At 35.8% G+C, this 23,554-nt stretch overlaps 1 protein-coding gene across 1 annotated transcript; it reads right to left on the bottom strand.

Annotated features, from left to right (window-relative positions):
- Positions 1 to 1,774: 1,774 nt before the first annotated feature.
- On the bottom strand, positions 1,775 to 22,608 carry ARF4 (ARF GTPase 4). The gene is made up of 6 exons (XM_081285875.1): positions 21,552 to 22,608; positions 11,609 to 11,689; positions 11,326 to 11,435; positions 6,990 to 7,061; positions 4,408 to 4,533; positions 1,775 to 3,699 (listed from the first exon to the last, which is right to left on the bottom strand). The coding sequence occupies exons 1-6, from the start codon at positions 21,616 to 21,618 to the stop codon at positions 3,613 to 3,615; spliced, it is 543 nt and encodes a 180-aa protein (XP_081142001.1). The 5' UTR covers positions 21,619 to 22,608; the 3' UTR covers positions 1,775 to 3,612.
- Between the last annotated feature and the right edge of the window lie 946 nt (positions 22,609 to 23,554).

Here is a 23,554-nt window from a genome sequence, read left to right as displayed (position 1 = left end):
TCAAGTAAATTTTAGAACCACATCTGAATGAATTCCATTTTTATAGTAATGTAGCCTTTAAAGTAAAACGTTTATATTATTCTCAATGACATTAAGAATGTAAAGCTAGTACCTCATTCCAAACATTTTCCTAAAAATTAACTAGTTGATTACATAAATGTTATCTGAGAAGAGTTCTTGGCATGCTAGTTAGTGCTGTCCCAATACTAATTCTGTTGATCCCTCGGAAAAATGCTAGCAATGTGATTGTTTCCGATAACATTCTCAGAATTGAACGTTCTTAAATAAGTAATCAGTGAAGATTCTAGAACTGCTTCAATAATTTCCCCTACATCAGATCTTTAGACAGTGTACTAGCAAATACCATTTGTTCTTATTACTCAACCTTTCATATTAATTCTATCCAAGTTGATAGCCAGTATTTACATTACCGAAATATTAGCATGCCATGAAGTACAACACTTGTTTTCAACAAATCCAAAGTCACTTTCAAAGCTCCATCACAAAGAACCAGAAATCCATATTAAAGAAAGTTTAGTAATTATTACATATAAGGAAATAAAGTATCTAAGTGAGACATTGGTACTCTACAAAACTAAGGTAATATATTTCACTCAGGTTTTATTTTCAACAAAGAGTATGTAATATGTAAGATAAAGGGGGGAAATCCATGGAAATTGAAATCTTTAGCAAAATATCAAGATATTACACCACAGAAAAGCAACTGATAGCTAGACAAAAGACAGTGGGAAATATATTATTGACCAAAACAATTAATGCTTACTGGAGAGGGGTCAGAGAACAGATAATGGCCCATCTTCAACTCTGATGCTGCTAATGAGCCTTTAAAAGTAATTACAATTCCTCTTCAGTTTTTCTATTAACATATTTGACTACTATTTGGCAGAATACTTTTTAGGGGTATAATTAACTGGTCTGTATAAGGGAGGTCACTGAGATGTCTTACTGACTGACCAACACTAAGTTTTAACATTTGAGTAAACATTGAATCTTGAGAGTGTTAAATATTTAATAAGACTAATGAACAATAAATTAGGACAGTGATAGTGATTTCATAAGTCTGTATAAAACAGGGAAAATCATTCTAGCATCATCTCATGATTTACTCTCCCAAAGCATCTGGTCACTTCTATTTGAAAATAAAATTCTCAGTTTGGCTTTAATATTTTAAGGATTTAAGAAAAAAGTAATTTCTAGAGGTAAGAGTTGCCAAGTTACCAAGTTAATGGTTTCTGAAATTTTCATTTTATATTTTTGGAATGCATTTGAACAAATAATGAAACCGGTTACCAATTTAATGTTTTCAGAACAAAACAAAACAGTCTTACAAGTATTTTTCAACCCATTTGGTGAAAATTAGACAACTTTATTGGGGGGGGGGGTGGTAACAAGGATTGAACTCAGGGGCACTCAACCACTAAGCCACATCCCCAGCCCCATTTTGTATTTAGAGTCAAGGTCTCACTGAGTCAGTCACTTTTGCTGAGGCTGGCTTTCAACTCTTGATCCTCCTGCGTTAGCCTCCCAAGCTGCTGGGATTTTAAGCATGCACCAGCACGCATCCGGCTTTAACATTTTTAATACAGTCATTTCCAATGGTAGCAACAGCTGCCCTTTATAACAAATTAGAGTATATGGATTCTCTAGAGTCCATGAAAAGTAACTTCAGCTTAATTGAGTTATTAGCTTTTTAAAATTAATGATCTGAACTTTGAACTTACTGTCTACTTCATATCCCATATGAAGAGAGAATTCATCCAGTAGTCTAGGAAAGTTGTAATCATATCAAGTGACACAAACTAGTTAAACATATACTATATCCCAGAACCTCTTTTAATGATCATAAACTGCTTACGTACATTTTCCTTATATTCATTTTAATTCAAAAGTATACAATTTTTAAAGCTTATACCTGGTTTTAGAAATAACTTTTTGATACATAAATATGTCTGAATCTATTCAGGCCATAAAAAAGTAACACTGTGGTAGAGTACTTGCTTAGCATGCTCAAGGCCTTGGGTTTGATCCTAAGTATAATAAAATAAAACACCATAAAAAAGCAAGATTTATAATACATAAAATATTAGAATACAGACAAAATCTTTAAGTCACTCAAAGCTAACAAGTTCTAGTCCTTAATAACTTAGTAGATACAGTTAATAGGGTATAATTTTATTGCCTTAGTAACCAAAGAATGAGTCACATACAGCTCTCAGTTGAAGTTTAAAATCCGTAAAGTCAAAAAGAGAAGTGATTGTAAACTTTGCTCTTCTTTGTAGTGCAGTGGCATCACCTAAGTCTATGTATTCTGCCATGCAAACAGGACTTGAGGAAAAAACTTTCAACTAGTGTTAGCTGTAAAATAAACATCACACATGCTTTTGGAGCAGTCCATTTGTTTGCTCTTGATGCAACTTTTGAAATTTACTGCTTCAAATGGGATTTTACAAGTCTAAATTTTTCTGGCTTTTTTGTTTGTTTGTTTGTTTGGGTACTGGGGATTTACCCCAGAATGATTTTCATCCCCAACCCTTTTCATTTCTTAATTTGAGACAGGGTTTAACTAAGTTGCTTAGTGCCTTGTTAAGGTGCTGAGGCTGGCCTCAAACTTGTGATCCTCCTACTTCACTTCCCGAGTTGCTGAGAATTACAGGTACACAGTTTATAAAATATGCAAATCAACTTTGCTATACAGGAAAATTTATTTCAAACACAAAGAGATGAAGAACACACAGTTATATTTTATCATTTTATTAGGAATAATTTCAAATGGGTTATGAAGAAAACTTATTGTGTTTGCTGAGTTTTCAAAAAAACTCTTAATGAAGACATGTTCATCAATAAACAAAACACCAGCAGAACTATCATATACTGGGCAAAGAGTCAGGCTGATACCAAAAGCAACATGCAACATAAAGAAGATAATAATATAAAGAAAGACAATCTGCTGAGTATTAAAAGCCATCTCAATATGAACTCTTTGCAACCAGCACAGAATTAGCTATCAAATCCAAACCACACCAAGGTTAAGTTTGGCTGATGGAAGCCAGGAGTCAATAATAGGGAAAAAATATTAAGTTCCTCAGTGCAAGAGAGCTGAATAGTGTTTTGGAGCATTTCCCTGGCTGGTACAAGCAGTATTAGAAAATCCTTTTGGCAAGGGATAGAAATAAATACAAATGGAATGCTACATGTTCAAATCAGCAGACTGTCCCAGGAATGATACAGGTATCAGTAAAGTAGCAAGGGGATAACTTTAAAACATTTGTTGTGGGCTCAAAAAAAACATTCAAAACTGATTTATTTAAAGGTGTCACAATAGCTATGTCCAGGCATTTAGGTTTAAAGGAAGTCAAAATTAAAAGAGGATACTTTTTTCCCCAAGAATTTCTTCAAAACCAAGCATATTGCTAAAGAGCAACATTATACTTGGTAAACAATAATTGGCAACAAAATAAGTTTAAACGCTGTAATATTCTGCCCAAACCAGTCCCAGATACAGTTTAATAACCAAGATGCAAACTAATTTTGTTGTAACAAGCCTAGACCAATTCTATCAAAATGTGTCCTTGGTTAGATATCCAGTTTCATTTAACGTTTTGAAAGCTCGTTTGACAGCCAATCAAGTCCCTCATACAGACCAGTTCCTTGTGTAGCACAAGTGGCTTGAACATACCACTGTGAAGAAAGGACAAGAAAATACTGATTAACAAGATTGTGTATAAGCAGTGTTCAAAAACAATGGAAAATATGAGGAAATGTATTAAATGACTACTTCTCAAACATAATTAATTTGTTATCTAAAGATTTTCTAACTATAAAGATTACTCAAAATTATCTATGCTTTAAGATTAGGAGTTTTCTCACACCTCTTGCTTCTCACAAACCCCCCCCCCCTTATATTTAAAGCTACATCTACCTAGTCATTAAATTTAGTAAACTTTCCACCATTTAAACTGAAGAGAATATTCATGAGGAAACAGTAACTAACAAACTACTCAACTGAAAGGGCTGACTTTTGTATAATCAAAAATTATCATATTGTATTAGGGTTTGAATCCAGGGCCTCACACATTAGGCAAGCATTCTACTACTGAGCTAACAGTATTAGAAAATCCTAATCCCAGCTCTTTTTACTTATTTGTTTTTGAGACAAAGTCTCACTAAGTTGTTGAGATGGCCTCAAACTTGAAATTTCTCCTACATCAGCCTCCCCAGTAGCTGGGATTATAAGCATGAACCAGCCTGGCTTATGTTACCATAATTTTTATAAATGATGTGCTCATTGCCTTCAAAGAGGATAACTATCAACTTTTAAATTGAGTATTAGCTGAAATAGTAACTCTAGAAGTCAGGAGGTCAGTATATTAACCTTCAAATACTTACTGTTCTGTTACGGAGAGACTGAAGGCCTAATTTATCCGTCATTTCGCTGATAGCCATAGCATTTGGCAAATCCTGTTTGTTTGCAAAAAGTAGCAGCACTGCATCTTGCAGCTCATCTTCCTCAAGCTACAAATAAAAAGTAGGCCATTAACAACTACAAAACTGGGATCCAATTATTGTAACTAACTGTCCAAAACAATGTCTTCCTATATATATATATATATTTTTTTCAACATTAAATAGTGTTAAACAACAACCAAATTTCTCTACGTAAATTTCAGGTACTCTTACAACTTAAATATCATATCTTTCAGTTTTTAAATCCAGAGTAAATAATCATATGCCTTGAAGTAAAGCAAAAATGTTTTTTAAGCCAATCATCCTATATCCCATCAAGGCAAATCACCTTCATTAATTTCCACAGAGAATGAGGACTGCCAAGGACAAGACATATATAAGGGAATATAGTGTTTAAGGCACGATCTTACAGTACTTAGAGGCAAAAGTATTTAGATGGTGATCCTTTTGGATTTTTATCCTTTCCAGACAATGGGGTCTCACAACACTGAGAAAATAAAATTACTAAGATATTAGTAGTATCATAAAAGGTGCAAGAAGAGTACCAAGCATAAAGCTAGTAGGATTAAATATTGTATAACACAATATGGATGACCCTTGAAAAATCATTCTAGGTGAAACAAGTTAGACACAAAAGATCACATATTAATATTTCCATTTATAGGAACATAAAGAATAAATAATTACAAAGAAACAAATACTAGATTAGCGGTTGTCAGAGGCCAGGGATGTGGGTAGGAAAGGGAAGTAATGGGGAATGACTGCTAATGGTTCCAGGATTTCTTTTTGGAATGATGGAAATTTTCTAATATTAGATTGTAGTGATGTTTATAAAACTCTGTATACTAAAGACCACTGACGTATACCTTTTTTAGGGTACAAGGGATCCAACCCAGAGCCTTGAATATACTGAATGCTATGCCACTGAGCTACATCCCAGCCTTGACTTGCACATTTTATTTTATCTTTACTTATTGGTGTTGGGGATTTAACCCAATCCAGGGGTATTAACTACTGATACATATCCCCAGCCCTTTTTTATACTTTATTTAAAGACAGGACCTCACTGAGTTGCTTAGGACCTCACTAAATTGCTGAAACTGGCTTTGAATTCATGATCCTCCTGCCTCAGCCTCCGGAGCCACTCGGATTATAGACGTGTGCCACTGAACCCAGACTTAGCTGCCCATTTTTATGGTTTGTGAATTATATTTCAATTTAACTGTTTGCAACAAAGAGTAGGTGAAATTTGACTTAACAGGCAAAAAGCCATCAGTGACTCAGTTATACAAATAACAGAAAAAAGTTTTTTATAAACTATTCCACTCACAGGAGCAATGAATGAGAATTACAATTTCATTTCAGTCAATATTTCATGGCCATACATTTGAAACCATAACAAGGTTCCTCAACAATTTTTCTCTCTTCCAGATTTTTAATAATCATAAATACATGAGAACATTAATCAGATACATGGCAAGGCAGAAATGCCACTGTCAACCAAATCTCCTCTTTCTAATGGAATTCTTTATCATAGCTGTTGTTATAAAATATAATATTTCTGAATAATAGGCACAGCACAGAAAAAACTGAACCCGAGTCCAGTGTGGTAGCACATTCCTATAATTCCAAGAATTGGGGAAGCTGAAGCAGGAGAATTTCAAGTTCAATGCCAGCCCAGGGGCAACTTAGTGAGATCCTGTCTCAACATTAAATCAAAAGGCTGGAAATATAGCTCAGTGGTAGAGTGCCCCTCAGTACTGTAAAAAATGGAAAAAAAAAAAAAGAAAACTGAACCTGATGACCTTGAGAAGAAGGTATTCAAACCAGAAATCTCAGGTTAAAACTGAAAAACTGCAGACTTTATATTTGTAAAATAAAGAACTGGACTAAATCAAATATCCTTAACCAGAAACAGGCATTGAAATCAATCAGAGCATTCTGGGCAGTTTTTCTTTCCCTTTTTTTTTTTTTTGTCATACCAGGCAAGTATACTATCACTAAGCTCCATGCATCTTTTTCTCAACTTACCGAGGAGCTTTTCTTCTGTTTTTTAAAAAAAGCTCTACAGGGACTTGCACAGTGGCATAATACTGTAATCCCAGTGACTCAGAAAGCAGAAGCAGGAGGATTACAAATTCAAAGCCAATCTCAGCAACTTATCGAGATCCTGTCTCAATATAAAAAATATAAAGGACTAGGGATATAAGCTCAATGGAATCCCCAGTACCAAAAACATAAATGAATAATAAGCTCCATAGGGGGTCATGGATGCAAGTCCAGTGACAGAAACATATTTCCAATGTATAATCGCTGGAACCGAATAAAAAAATAAATAAATAGCTTTATAGGAGATTTTTCTTGTGCATTCTTAAGAATCTGAGAATAATACAGTTTCTCAAGTTACTTTCTACCTCTTAAAAATATATACCAACCACTAACACCACCACAATCGCCCAGAAAAACAAACCTTGGAAATGATAAAATTTAAAATATATCCTTACCATTTTCTGCAGTACTTGGGCTCCTTCCTGAATTCTTTCACGATCATTGCTATCTACCACAAAAATAAGACCCTAGGAAAAAAAATTATTTCAATAAATTATAAAATAAAACTTAAGGCACAGAATAAATATGAAACATAACTAGCAAAATGTTATCAAGGTTAGACACTGGAAGAAAATGTTCCCTTACTGAAATGTAACAAAAACAACAAAAAAAAAAAAACCCTCAGGGCTTTAATACTAAACACTAATAAGCTTTAATTGTGATTTTAACTTATGTAATTTCAAATCTAAAAGAAAAATCTTAATCTTAACCAATGACCACTTCCAACTATGCTTAAATTACTCAACCCTTTTTTCTTCCCTAGCATATATAAGCACAAGTAAGTAAAGAGCAAAATAAACACAACGTGAAGACAAAAGGAAAAAGAATAAACTAAGGATCCCAAAGAATCATGAATTTACTAAGAACAGGCTTATTCCCAAAAAAGCATGCTACAAAAAAGAAAAAAAGTGGCAGGAGTGAAGGGAGAGCATGCTTCAACGTGGAAAGAAAAAAAGAGCCTTATTCCAGAATGTTGCCTGCCCACTCTCATGAGAAGACTCAAACAAAATATAACACAAGGATTGGTGATATAGCACAGTAGCTCAGTGGTAAAGTATTTGCCTTGCACACACAGGCCCTGGGTTCTATCCTCAGTACTGCCAAAGGGGAAAAATAAAATCTTTTTTTTTTTTTAAAGAGAGAGAATTTTTAATATTTATTTATTTGTTTATTTTTTAGTTTTTCGGCGGGCACAACACCTTTGTTTGTATGTGCTGAGGATTGAATCTGGGCCGCATGTATGCCAGGCAAGCGCGCTACCACTTGAGCCACATCCCCAGCCCCATAAAATCTTTAAAACTATCTTATCAAGTTTAATCTGGGAACAAAACAAACAAAAACATGAAAATTTCAAGGTTCACTTGATCAAACAAAAATTTGTTGCTTAGGGCCTCGCTCAATTGCTGAGGCTGGCTTTAAAATTTCAGTCCTCCTGTTTCAGCCTTTGGAGCCACTGGGATTACAGGGGTGCACAACTGTGCCCTGTGCAAATAAGAAATTCTCAACAAAAAAGGAAGGTAGTGATTTTTTTTTTTTTTTGGCAGTACCTCAGGGTGATCTACCACCAAGCTACATCACCAGCTGTTTTTATTTTGAGGCAGGGTTTCAGTAGTGACAGTCTTTAAAGATATTTACAAATATAATAATTCTGTACTACAAAAGAGATACCATTTGGAGGCAATTATTTGAATTAAGACTTTTTGAAAAAATTTCAAATGGAAGCCAGGCATGGTGTAATCCCAGCAACTTGGTAGGCTGAAGCAGAGGATTGCAGAGGATTGTAAGTGTGAGACTAGCCTCAGCAATTTAGAAAGGCCCTAAATAACTTAGCAAGATCCTGTCTCAAAAAATACAAAGGGCTGGGATGTGGCACAGTGATAAAGCAGCTCTGGGTTTAATCCAGTACCTCAAAACGTTAAAACAACTTTCATATGGGAAAGTATGAAATTCTCAGCCAGAAAAGCAGGGACAGATTAATTTAACAGCTTTGGTAAAATCTATTCGTATTTTGCTAATGTGATTCACTGCTTTAAATATTTTTCTTCATACAACCCTATCTTCTAAAATATTTTTTATGTTTTTTTTTTTTTTTGTAATGGGGGATTGAACCTAGGGGGCTCTACTAGTAAGCTACACCCCAGCCCTTTTTACTTTTCTTTTTTCTTTCTCCTTATTTTTTTAGTTGTAGATGGACACAATACCTTTATTTATTTATTTATTTGTTTTGTGGTGCTAAAGATCAAATCCAGTGCCTCACACATGCTACGCAAGCACTCTACACTACTGTGCCACAACCCAGCCCTCTTTTTACTTTTCTTAAATATTTTTTTAGTTGTTAATAGACCTTTATTTTATTTATGTATTTATATTTGGTACTGAGAATCAAACCCAGTGCCTCACACATGCCAGGCAAGTGCACTACCACTGAGAAAAACTGATCAGGAATGCTAGAAATGCAAGCTAAGAGCTTAACTGTGATTACATCAGGTGACACCTAAGTCTTTCTCCAGCAGATATGAATTCTCTAGGAAGAAATAGTTGGGATTTTAATTCTAGGGTGGCCTGAAGGCCAGGAATGGAGCTAATCTAAAATTTAAAACTCAAAAATTCTTACAAAGTGTTGTAAGTAAATCCAGAAATAAAACCATGGTTACTGGTGGATCAAGAATTATAAGGTTTTACATGATGCTTAACTTTACTTCAAAAATATGCTCCCTAGTCAGGCCCAGTGGTGGCACCTGTAATCCAAACAACTTGGGAGGCAGAGGCAAGATCATCATAAGTTCAAAGGCAACCTGGGCAATTTATCCAGAGACCCTATCTCAAATTTTTTTAAAAAGGGCTGGGAATGTAACCCAGTTATAAAGCACCCTGGCTTCAATCTCAGTACAAAAACAAACTCCCAAAACAAAAACAAAAACTTCCTAAATGAAACGCTAAGACTCATTTTTAAATAATTCAAGGGATTGGGGTTCACTAAACATGACTATCGGTTAAACAATATTGACTATATCCAACAACTAAAATTGTAATAAATGGGAATTTATTATGCTACTCTATTTTTTTGTGTATGTTTGAAATTTTCCAAAATAAAGTTTTTTAAAGTATGGGCAACTTTGATAAGCAAAGCTATTTTAATGACATACACATTCTTGTTTTTAAATAAGAAAGTATCCCATTTTCTTATTTTGACCTACTACTTATACTAGGTTTGTTCCAACCTCTCACCTGGGATATTCACTGCCCTCTGGTGGCATTATATCTCATTTGCATGCAATATTTTAAATGTTGGAGAGCAAGTCTAACGTTACAAATTTAAAACATATCAGTACTTTTAATATCACACTTTAATTTTTTTTAATATTTATTTCTTAGGTGTAAATGAACACAACACAATGCCTTTATTTTTATGTGGTGCTGAGGATTGAACCTGGGTTCCGCCCATGCTAGGCAGTGCTCTACCGCTGAGCCACAATCCCAGCCCCATCACACTTTAATTTTTTAAAATTATCAACTTCAGTAATAAATAAAAACTAGTGAGTAGAAGAGACAGCAGAATCGGGACTAGATTAAGCAAAGAATTCTCCAATCTTGAATTCATTTCAAGTTTTAATTTCCTCATGAGATTTAAACTACAACAGTGGTTCTCACTGAAAAGCAATTTTGCTCCCAGGGACTATTTTCCAAATTTTGGATTGTCAAAATTCAGTGAGACAGCTGCTACTGACATTTATCGAATGAGTAGAGGACAAGGAAGAGAGCCTCACTTACAGCCCAAAAGTGTTAGTATGACTGTAAGATCCAAAATCAGCATCACCAGAGAACTCGCTAGAACCCCAGGCGCTAGAACCCCAGGCGAGGCTCTGTTTAACCAATATGTATTTTTGACAAATATCCAGGTAATTCATATGCACATTCATGTTTTAGAAATGCTAATGATGCTTAGTTACTTGCTCAGAGATTCTGATTCAAGTGGTATTTTGATATGATTGAGGCTTCTGGATTTTGAGAGCTCCTTAGGTGATTATCATATGCAGCTAAATTTGAGAACTCCTAATCTACAGGATCACTAAAGTCCCTTCCATGCCAGTATTACATATACTACATGACACTAATAAAATTATCTTACAAGTCAACATAACATTTATTTTAAATATTTTAAGATAAATTTTAAATAAAGTAACAAACACTGGGCTACTTGAGAAGGTCTATCATTATCTTACATTCATTAGAAACCACTACGATAGAAATTTACACATACTTTTCTTTCTAAACTAACAATGAGAAACCTAATTCATGCTTTTTTTTTTTTTTTTTGAGAAAAAGAAGTTTTATTTTATTTTATTTTTTTGCTTTGCTAGCAAAGGAGAAACACAGGAGACTCCTGTCCCAGAGGCTGTGATTCTGCACATCAGCAGGACAGGAGGTTTTGAAGAGGTGATTCCAAGACCATATTCCACTGTTCTCTGTGGAAGTTGTAATTCACTTGTTAATTTGGGAGATAGTCTGAGATCTTCTGGTACCTCATTCTTGAAAACCACATCTGCACCCATCCCACCTCATCTTTCAAAATCTTACTAGGTTAGCTAACTCTCACCACAGGCAGTTTAGCTTTCAAGATCAACTCATATGGTACACACCAACCTCCAAGTAAACACTAGATATTAATGTAAAATTCATTACATGAAACCTATAAAAAAGATCTTAAATTTTTTTTTATACCATTCTTACCTGGGTATTCTGGAAGTAATGCCTCCAGAGAGGCCTAATTTTATCTTGACCACCAACATCCCATACTGTGAAACAAATGTTCTTATACTCTACTGTTTCCACATTAAAACCTACAAGGAAAAACAAAAATGCTGTGCATAATGCATTGTTAAGAAAATAAACTCCTTTACTATGGAATATCTTAGTTATCCTATCAAGAAAATCATCAAGTTTTAACAAAAACACAGACTCTGCCTTTTTTCCCATTAAGATGTAAGTTAAGGTCAACAGTAAACTTTCTTACCAATGGTAGGAATGGTGGTGACTATCTCCCCTAACTTCAGTTTATACAGAATGGTCGTCTTGCCAGCAGCATCCAATCCAACTAGAAGAAGACATTACAGATTTAAAATCTAGACCAAAAGCATACAAAGAAATAAATTTTATAATGACTTATTAGTTTGAAAGTAAAAGTTGACTGTTCACGGCACAAATCTGAGTTAGAAACAAAAATCACCTCACTTCTGATTCCCAAAGGGAATATACTAGAAGCCTTTCTATTTTTCTTTCTAGACCTATCAAGACAGCATAAAGTAGCAAAAGGAAAAGAATATCTGGTTGACTCAGAATCTAACCTTTGGTTCTGCCACAAACTTGATAGGTAAGCACTCTGCAGTGAGCCATATACTCAGCCCTAGGTTAAATGATTTTTATTTTTTATTTTTTTTATTTTTTTTTGTGGTACTGGGGATTAAACCTAGGGGTGTAAGTACATCCTCTCAGTCCCTTTTATTTTGAAACAGGGCCTCACTAAATCGCTGAGGCCAGCCTCAATCTTAAAATCTTCCAATCTCATCCTCCCAAGGAGCTGGGATTACAGGTGCACATCTCAGAACCTGTCTATCACCCACCCTCTTTTTAAAACACAAATTAGAAGGTAAAGCCTGGTGTAGAGGCATACACCTGTAATCCTTGCAACTTGGGAGTGCGAGGCACAAGGATCACAAGTTCAAGGTCAGCCTAGGCAACTTTAATGAGACCCCGTTCTCAAAATAAAATAAAGGGTTCAATACCTGGTACTAAAAAGAAAACTAAAAAACAAAAACAAATTAGAAGATGAATCAGAGAACACAGAATAATAACAAAATCTATAGAGCAAATTTTAAGCAAAATGTCTTGATGTTAAGGAGAAAATATAGGTAACAGTGTCTTGGTCTCCTTATAATAATAAATAAAGAAAAGGCTAAATATACCTCTACCTCATCCATTTCAACTTCAAATATGCACAAATAAGAACCAAAGTCTGGGGCTGGGGATGTGGCTCAAGCAGTAGTGCGCTTGCCTGGCATGCGTGTGGCCTAGGTTCGATCCTCGGCACCACATACAAAAACCAAAGATATTGTGTCTGCCGACAAACTAAAAAAATAAATATTAAAATTCTCTCTTTCTCTCTTTAAAAAAAAAAAAAAGAACCAAAGTCTGGCTTAATTTTTATTGTAAAAATGGTTCTCCAATATAAATCAAGTCTTTCTTCTTAAAACAATTCAATTGAAGCTAAGGTGTAAGTAGGGAGAAATGTACTTGCTATAGAGGAAAAATCCACATTAGAAAATGATAAACTTTTTACAGTGATAGGGAAGAACAAATTAAATCCTTTCAAATATGACTCTCTCAAAATCTGTATATTCTATATTGTTTGCAAAAGCCCTCATAAATCAAAGACCAATATCTAATAACCTCACTGAATGTTCTCAATTTTCTAAGAATGTCACATTTAGCAGCCTCATTTATTTTTATGACATATTTTTAAAAAAATCAATTGAGTGGCCAGGGTTGTGGCTCGGTGGTAGAGCGCTTGTGTGAGGCACTGGGTTTGATTCCTGGCACCACATTAAAAAAATAAATAAATAAATAAATAAAGGTATTCTGTCCATTTACAACTAAAAATATATATTATTTAAAAATCAACTGAGTACTGATTGCAACAAGGACACATTCTATATATTAAAATCAAAGCATAATTTAGCACATGAAAGCAATGACAGTTAAGTTTTATAAAAAACTGAAATCATCTCAATTATCTTGTTTTCATTCCTGTGCAGTAAGTTTAATTTTTATCAGTTTGTCCAAAATGAAGACTATATAGTAATTCAGACTTATCCCATCTAATCCTTCCTATTCTCCACCCTACTTTAAGATTTCCCTTCATGCTCTAGCCTCTATGACTTCTTATACCTGTGCCCTCTAATCAAGCCCTTTTCCCCCTTTTATACTAGATCACAGGTTTACTCTTTCTAAAATTCTATGACACATACAGTACAATGAGTCATCCACCCCAAGCCTTCATTCTTGGGCATAAGAACTACTATACAAAGTTTTATTTTTGAATATGAAACAGTATCAAAATGATCAGTAGAGGGTGAGGACTATTGCTCAGTTGGTAGAGTGCTTGCCTTGCATGCACAAGGCCCTTGGTTCAATCCCCAACACACACCAAAAATAAAAATAAAGTGCTCTTTGGGGCCAGTGTTGTGGCTCAGTGGTAGAGATCTTGCCTAGCATGTGTGAGGCACTGGGTTCAATCCCCGGCATCACATAAAATAAACAATAGAATAAAGGTATTGTGTTTAAAAAAAAAAAAGATCGGGGAGCATGGGATATAACTCAATGGTAGAAAAGTGCCTACCATGTGCAAGCCATGGGTTTAATCCCCAGCACCACAAAAAATAAATAAGAAAACAATTTGAATAATTAGCAAAGAGAAGACACTACTGTAAAGTCTGACATCTTCAGTGAAAACACACACAAAAGGAAGGGGTGTAAAACAACCAAATCTTTTAATTTTTCTACAATGCTATCTCTCTTGAGAGAATAAGATATTTTTAAGAAAACAACAACAACAACAACAAAATCACCTTAAAATCCAAACACAATTAAGCCAAGTCATAACTGAAACTGAAATGCTGGTTAGGAAAAAGGAAAATGAAAAACAAAAGCACTCAAATCATATTCTGAGAACTGACCAATCCTCATTGGAGATCCAGGAGGACCTCATACCACCTTTTAAAAACAATGTAAAGGGCTGTGGATGTGGCTCAAGCGGTAGCGCGCTCGCCTGGCATGCGTGCGACCCGGGTTCGATCCTCAGCACCACATACCAACAAAGATGTTGTGTCCGCCGCTGAAAACTAAAAAATAAATATTAAAAAATTCTCTCTCTCTCTCCCTCTTAAAAAAAAAAAAAGTCTTAAAAAATAAAAATAAATAAATAAATAAATAAATAAATAAAAAACCAATGTAAAAGCCAGGCATGGTGGCCCACGCTTGCATTTCCAGCAAGTGAGGAAGCTGAGCAAGAGGACTGCCAGTTTAAACTGCCTAAGCAAATTAACAAGACCCTGTCTTAAAATAAATGAGAAGGACTGGGGATGCAGTTCAATGATAGAGCACTACTGGGTTTAATTCCCAGTACCACACCAATAAAATATAAATCAAAAAATACTAAGAATGCATAAAGCCCAAGATGAATCATGATTACATAATTATTTTAAGTTATAGAAAAAGACAGAAGTATTCCAATTATTCTTTTAATAAGTTTTATAACGGTAAGTCTTTTTTCCCTTCTTTTTCAGTACTGGAGATTGAACCCAGGGCCTCAAGCATTCTATTAAAGCACTCTACCACAGGCTCAGGATGCCTGTTTTCATAGTTTCTTCTACTTATCTACTGCAGACTATTTAAAAAAAAAAATTCTTTTCAGTTGTAGATATACACAATGCCTTTATTTATTTTTTTATGTGGCACCAAGGATCAAACCCATGCCTCACACATGCTAGGCAAACACTCTACCACTTAACTACAATAGCAACCTGCAGAGTCTTTTTTAACCTGATTAGCAAGTATGGCTTTCATTAAATAAATAAATAAATAAATTTCTTTTATCAAAATGTTGAACTGTTTACATTTCCTGAAGCATCCTTTTGAAGATGACTGCTTTATAGCCTTCAATAAGAACTTTTATTTTTCAGGGAAACATTTACAAAATAATGCAATCAGAAAGACCTTTTAAGCACCCACAAATTATTTTTTACATGAAAATTACAAGGGGTTAGGGCTGTAGCTAGATGGTAGAAAGCTTGCCTAGTATTCAAGAAGCCCTGGGTTTGGTTCCCAGCAGCATAACAAACAAACAAACAAACTACCAGACAACAGGGCTGGGGATATAGATCAGCATGCATTAAGCCCCAGGTCTGATCTATAGCACCACAAAACTCCCTCCCAAACTACAGTTTTAATAGCTCATAGCCACATAAAAGATATCTTCTCAATTGTATCCAAAATAATGGTGCTGTATAAATACAAACGAAGAGTTGTTTTGTTTTGTTTTTTAAAGGCTGGGATTGTGGCTCAGCAGTAGTGCACTTGCATAGCATGTGTGAGGCACTGGATTCAATTCTCAGCACTGCATGTAAGTAAATAAAATTAAAGGTCTATCAACAACTCAAAAAAAGGCATTTCTATTGTGAGCTTTAAGATGCACAAATTGTAGGAACACACCATCATCAACTTAAAACTCATTATATAGTTCTTTACACAAAAACTTATTGGTCTAACAATTTTATGCCACTTTAGTCATTTCTATTTTTTTAAATATATATATATATATATATATATATATATATATATATATTAGTTGTAGATGAACACAACACCTTTATTTTATTTGGTTTCATTTTTATGTGGTGCTGGGGATTGAACCCAGTGCCTCAAGCATGCTAGGCAAGCGCTCTACCACTGAGTCACAACCCTGGCCCCACTTTAGTCATTTCTTAATATGTATTTCCCTATTTTTCAATATTTGGCAATAGATTTTTTTCCACAAAGTGAAACTATTACCAATTCTCAAATAACCAAGGGAAGAATAATCTGTACAATTCAGTAAGTTTTCCCTCCCCTTCACTATTATAAATAGGTCAATGTATTGGAAGATATGCTGGAATCACTACTTATTCTTAACTAGGCCTGTACTTTGATCAAAGTGTTAATATTCCAAGCAAAACTACTTCAGTAACCTTTGCCAATCATTAAAAAGTATGTCTACCAACTTACAGCAGTAAGAAATTCTTATATTTCAAGTTAAAGAAGGCCGATGCAGGGCTGGGGATGTGGCTCAGTGATAGAGCACTTGCCTCGCATGTGTGAGGCACTGGGTTCAATCCTCAGCACCACATAAAAATTTTAAACAAAATAAGTTAATGTGTCCTTCTACAACTAAATAAAAATATTTTTAAAAAGAAGTCAGATGCAATTATATCAACTTTGAAAGGAAAATAAAAGGTACAGAAAGAACCCTTTCCAGATGGGAAAAATTATTTTTCTTCATGTTTTCCTTTCTCTTTCAAATTTTGTTTTCCTTTTAATTTCATTTTCCACTTCAAATTTTCTTTAAAAGTTTGAAATACACCATAATTTTAAAATAATCATTTAAAATTGAGAGTTACTGTGTTCCACGCACAGTACCAGGTCCATATTTTTGACACTTACATCCTTAAATTAACCTTCCATTTTTCAGACTAGGCATCTTAAGTTCAGAAATGTCCCCAGAATCACAGAAGTAAAACAGCAGGTGTTCAAAACCCTAGGTATTCTGTAGAATTAGAACCCTCAAATGTTGCTAGTGGGAATGTGAACAACACACTGCTTTTGAAAACAATTTGTCAGTTCTCCAAAATGTTAAACAATTATCATATAACCCCCAAATTCCAATCCTAGGTTTTTACCTGAGAATTAAAATATGTGCCCACCAAAACAAACTTGTCACATATGTTCATAATATCATAATGCCATTATTTATGAGACCAGTAAGTACAAATGTCCAAATTTCCATCAACTAATGAAAGGAGAAACAAAATGTGTTATAGTGTCATACAATGGAATTACTATTTGGCCATTTAAAAAAGGCATGAAGGGCTGAGGTTGTGGCTCAGCGGTAGAGCACTCGCCTAGCAAGTGTGAGGCCCTGGGTTCGATCCTCAGCACCACATAAAAATAAATAAAACAAAGGTATTGTGTCCAACTACAACTAAAAAATAAATATTTTTAAAAAATTTAAAAAGTAAAATAAATAAAATAAAAAAGGCGTGAAGTACAAATACATGCTACAACAAGAACTTTGAAAACATCATTCCAAGTGAAAAAAGCCACACAAAGGGCTACATATTACATGATTCCATGGTATAAAATGTTCAGAATAGACAAACACAAAAATAAAGTAGATTAGAGAGGCTGGACTTTAGCTCAGTGGCAGAGCATTTGCCTAGCATGTGTGAGGCACTGAGTTCAATCCTCAGAACTGCATAAAAAAATAAATAAAGGCATTCTAATTCATCTACAACTACAAATTTTTTTTTAATATTTATTTTTTAGTTGTAGTTGTCAATAATACCTTTTTAAAATTTACTTTAATGTGGTGCTGAGGATCGAACCCAGGGCCTCACACGCACTAGGCAAGCACTCTTCAGCTGAGCTGCAACTCCAGCCCCCCCCCTCCAAAATTTTTTTTTAATAAATTAATAAAGTAGATTAGAGACTGCCAGAGAATGGGAAGAGGAGAATGGAAATGTCTGCTAAAGGGTATGGATTTCTTTTTTGGAATGATGAAAATATTCTGGAATTAGAGAGTGGTGATGGCTACAAAATACAAAAATACTAAAAACCATAAATTTTATGGTACATAAATATTACAACTTAAAAAAATAAAACGACAAACAACCTAATCCTGACACCAGAGTACTAAAGTATTGTTTATAAATACTGCCATTCTGCCTTTAACTTTTTCTGGAGGATGTATTGTACCTTAATATTATCTGTTTGACCATTCAAACAGAAACTGAGGCTACCAGCTATGAAAAAATACAGTGAGTGTAAGTTTTGCTTCTACTTAACAGTTTAGGAACATTTGCATTTGATTTATCAGGTTAATTAGAAACATATCATAAAAGTCAGTGTTAGCCACACTTTGTTGTAATGCAGATGTATCTAGGTATGGCTGCATCTATCAACTTCTAGTAACATGAAACTTGATTTTTTCCCTTCCAGATTTTGAAAATTTCCTATATTCTCATAACTAATCAGAAAGGCCTTATTTTATTTTGCAGTGCTGGGACTCAAATCCAGGACCGCAGGCATGCTAGGCATGTACTCTACCATTGAGCTACATCCTCAGCCCAGGACCCTTTACAAAAAAAATTTAAAGGGCTAGCAAAATGCTTGCAATAAGGATAAGTTAAAAATGAGAACAAAAACTATCACAAAAACAATTTTAGAATTGTAAAATGATATAGCTACTTTGGAACTTTTAAAACATGAGAGTAAAGATGACAAATAATAGTGAAATAGTAATTACAAGCAATTATTACTTTATTCGGTCACATGTTGTCTAAATTTCACAAACAGGACATATTTTTTAATCAGTGCAAAAAAACTACATAATAAATGGATTTACGAAATATGCTGAAAAATATGAAACACCACTTTTAGTTTGAAGACCCACATAAAATATTGCTAATATTTCTTAAACTTGGCAAATAAAAGATCCTTCCTCTTGAACCTCTCTGGTCCCAAAGAACCACAGTAACATTCAAGGCAATACAGACTACACTGGTATTAGCAAACTTTTAAAGCAATACTTTTCGATCCTTTTCAACAGGTTAAAAACTCAAAAATTCAAAGTAAAAGAGGTGAGAATAACTATCCTCTGCAGAACCCATGAGCATATTCAGATATAAACAAAAATTCACAGATTCCCTTATTAAAACTAACATTTTATCACAGACCAAGATATGGATACCTACTTAAAATAAGTTAATGTAAGGCTAACTGCTTTCTAACTCCAGCTGTATAAGAACTCGGATGATATCTGGCTGCCCTTGAATTTAAACTTAATAGCAAAACATGAGTAATTAGCCCTTATAAATACTACATAGTTTCTGTCCTTCAAGAGTCCAAAAGACTTTAAATTTGATAGTGTTGGCTTTTTATTTCTAATTACAGTTAACTACCAGCCCTATCTTCCAACACTGACTTTTTCAATAACTTGAACTTTTGGGACAGCAGTAAAGGCAGGAATTAAATTTACATCTTTTCCACAGTAGCCTGGCAAAACAGACACATTAGCTAACTGCTAACTTTTAATACATTTTGTGACCTACTATTTATGCTGTCAATCACTCTTAAAGCCACAAAGAAAAACCTAAGACTTATCAAACTTTTAAACCACCTCTTTCCCTGTTCTTGAGAACATATCCCTATTTGTACTTACTCTAATAAGTTACCATAAAAGTTGGCCTTGTGACAAAAGTGTTTTTAATCAAGTAAAACTGATTATTCCTAAACTAAAGTGCAAAAGAAAAAAAGCAAATCATAGGACTGGAGCTGTAGCTCAGCAGCAAGCACTTGACTAGCATGCATGAGGCACTGGGTTTAATCCTCAGAACTACATAAAAATAAACAAATAAAGGCATTCTGTCCATCTATAACTACCAAAAAAAGGAAAAATTAATGAAAAACAATAGCAAACCATAAAATAAATAATTCCAAATCCTGTCTTCTATCACTTGCAGAAAATTAAATACTTATCCCCTTCCATTTTCTTCTGATCATTATGTGGGAAAGAGGGGAAAGCAAATATAAGACATTGTTTATAGCAGATTTCTGCCCTTCTTCCCATTCTGACAGTTTTAACCATCACAAAAGACCAAGGAAAGGAAAAATAGCAACTGATTTGTGATAAACATTAAGTAAAACGACCAATGTACTACATTTTCAGGAACACAATTACGTCCAGGTAAACCTCTAAGAAACAGGCTGGAAATTTTATTTATCATAGTCCAAAAGTTCTCCCACTGACTTCAGATTCTTTTTCTGACTGCCAATTTTCAGCCACTTAAAACTTAGATAATATGCCTGCCCTTCTAAGTCTGTCCTCTTATAAAGGAAATATGAGAAACTTAAAAACACTAACTTGTCTTTGTGAACGAATCATGAACAATTGTTTTATGGATTGTAAAGAAACTGAACTAAGAGGAAAATAAAACAAGAACCAAATGTGTAAAGCAATATTAAAATATTGAACTTATCACAGTAGCAGAACTAGAAAAATAGGTCCCACTGCCACTCTCTAGAAAACAAATAAACCAACAAGCTTCACACTTGAGAGGCTACTTTTAACATTATTCAGGTCTATTATTCGGTTGTGAGGTAGAAACTACTCCCAGTACTAGGAAGGAGGGGTTGCTTACATCACCCAAGTGACAGCCCTTCTCCCTCAGCTGTGCAAAAAAAAAAAAAAAAAAGGCCTCTGAAAAAATAGTTTTTAAAATTTTAATTTTCGAAAAGAAATTTTAAAAAATTGTAGTTACTATTTAATAAGGTTATCTTAAAATCAAGCGTCATGATGTTCGGTTAAGGTATTAAAAATTTACCAGGTTTTAAAAGTAGTTTCTCAAAGTTTTGTGTGTTAAACCTTAAGCTGGACAGATATTAGTTTATAATAAACAAAATATATTTAGAGTTCTTAAAAGTAGACAAAAGAAACAGATACATGCTAAACTTGGTTTGCATGGAATCAGCTCATTAATAAGGGGGGAAAAAAGAAGCCGAATCCAGCGCAAGGCAAAGTTTAGCAAAATGAGCTAAAGATTCCGGACTCCCCACAAACCTAGGGTGCCCCCTCGCCAGCGCACTGGCCCTGATCACTTCCTGCCCCAGGCGGCTCCAAGTCGTCGGTGGCCGCTCGCTCACCTACCAATGGTGTACGCAGACCGTGTACACCAAGGGGAAAGGAGGAGGAGGAAGGCTGGAGACGCTTAGCCTCCCTCTCAATTGCTGCCCACACCCAGGTTAGAGGGAAAGAAAATCTCACTCTCAGAACGGGCCTTACCAGCGTTCGCTTTCCCCAAATCTCCACCCAATCTAGTCCGGTTTTCAATTAGATCAAGGAAAATCAAGTCCAGAATAAGAAAAATGTTTTCCGAGGCTCTGAACCTGCCTCTTCAGCGGCCGACCTGGGGTAATCGCTCACCTTTCGCCATTGTTCCCCCTAAAGAATTCTTTCCGACCCCCGACCCGTCACCCCTCCCCCACCACAGCTGGCGGAGGAAAAAACAGGCCCCGAGGCGGCCCCAAGCTTCAAGATCCGGCCTCCTTCCCGACCCGTACTGGGGTCTGGCCTCCGGTCCCTCACTCACCCATCAAAATACGCATCTGCTTCTTGCCGAAGAGGCGGGAGAACAGAGAAGAGATGGTGAGGCCCATGGCGGTAGTGGCACTTGCGATGGGCAGAAAAAGGGGTCGGGGCGTCCCTGGGCCTTCTCCTTTCACACTCCCAACAAACTGAGCGCAAGGGAAAAGAAAGACCTGAGGCAGAAAGGGGGCGACAGGGACCGCTCGTTGGCCGGCGTGACGGGTGAAGCTTCGGGACAGGAATTAGCGGGTGGAGGACCGGCTTGGCGACTGGCGCGGCAGCTCAGGCTCTGACTTTAATTCTCCGGCTGTGCCACGTCACACGGCGGCCGCGGCAACTCCGGCTGCGGCCCGGCCCCTCCAACGCGGACAGATTCGCGTCACCGTCGCCCCATCCCCCTGTTCTTCCGGTACTGCCAGCGCCACTACGCCTGCGCACGCAGGGAATTGGCCATACCTTTGCTGACGTGCATCTCTCGCCGCCGCCACTTTCCGGACGTGGCTCCAGGAGTGGGGCGATGCCGGATGCACAGGCGTACTGGGAGAAGGGCGAAATCCCATGATGCCTCACTTTGTCACTTCCAATCAGACTCAAGGCAAAAGTGCTTCCGCCCGGAAAAATGTGTTGTAGGGTTGTATCCTTGCTTCCGGGAATGCGAGAAAAGCATTATGGGTTAGATAGTGAATGTTTGGGCGTCTTTCTCTTTCACGCTATGCTTTGGGGATTCCCAGATCCCCCGAATGTACCCTTTTCACGCACGCGATCAAAATCTGGCCTGGTGGAGAGGCGAAGATGGACCCTGCATTTCAGACAGATAAGTGGTTAATAACAGATCTGTGGGTGAGAAACAGTGGCAATCTAGTAAGGTGGTAGGACACACCAGGTCCTATATCAAGACGAGAGTTCCAAGACATTTCCATCGGCTGTTGCTTTTTTAACAGAAGGAAGTCAACGAGGTTTCTTGTATCTTTCCTCTCTTAGAAGCATGAAAGATTTATTCTGTATGTTCAGGAAGTGTAAAGCTTCCTTATTTTAAAAACATATCATTGTTTTTTTCTAATTACAAAATAAATGTTAAAAAGAAGGAACGTTTAATAAAATAAAGTTCTTCATGAATTTCACCTCCTTCATCACTCTGCTGTTGACGTTTCGGTTTAATAGTGCCACAGTTCCCACCCTTTCACTAGTTCTATGTTTATCCACCCTTCAGCTCTGTTTATAGTACTTTTTTGACTTCTTGGCTAAATAGATATTCTGATTACTCAGGCTCAAAGCATCATAAACCTCCAAAATAGTTAAAATTTCACATTTAATGATGTCTTCACAATTCGCTCCCCCTTCCCCAATTGTCTAAAAGCACTAAGAAGGCAGAGAACTAGTCTGTTTTTGTATTCCTCGGACTTGGCACACCTTGGTCACTCAGTAAATATGGTTGAGTGATAGGATGACGAAATAAACTCACATCGGTACTGTGGAATACTGTCACGAGTTAGAATGATATAAAACTATGTACAGCTGTCTAAGGTAAAGATCCCCAAAGTACAGTTGGGGGCGGGAATCGTGAGAGCTGTAGGTAATAAAAAAACGGGGGGAATAGGGGCAGGAAACAAGCACCTGGAAAGCCCCACAGGTAGTGAGAAAACCTGATTTTTGGAGTGATAGTAAAAGGAGATCTGTGATATTAAAAACTGCTTTATTGAGATATAATTATAGCAACACGATTCACCAATTTAAATGTACAATTTGATAAATTTTTAAAAATTTTTTGAAGTTGTAGGTGGACAGCATGCCTTTATTTTGTTTCATTTTTATGTGGTGCTAAGGAACAAACCCAGTGCCTCACACATGCTAGGCAAGTGCTCTGCCACTGACCTACAGCCTCAGCCCCCAATTTGATTAATTTTAAAAAATGTGTTCAGTAGTGTAGTTACCATCTTTACATTTCTTTTACCCCAAAAAGTTTCCTCAGTCACCTTCTTTTCACGACCAGTCCAGCAGCAGATCATT

This window comes from Spermophilus citellus (genome assembly GCF_964194105.1).
Source record: "Spermophilus citellus genome assembly, chromosome: 3".
Classification (NCBI taxonomy): domain Eukaryota; kingdom Metazoa; phylum Chordata; class Mammalia; order Rodentia; family Sciuridae; genus Spermophilus; species Spermophilus citellus.
Note: the sequence above shows the minus strand (reverse complement) of the source record. Positions and strands in the feature narration are given on the sequence as shown.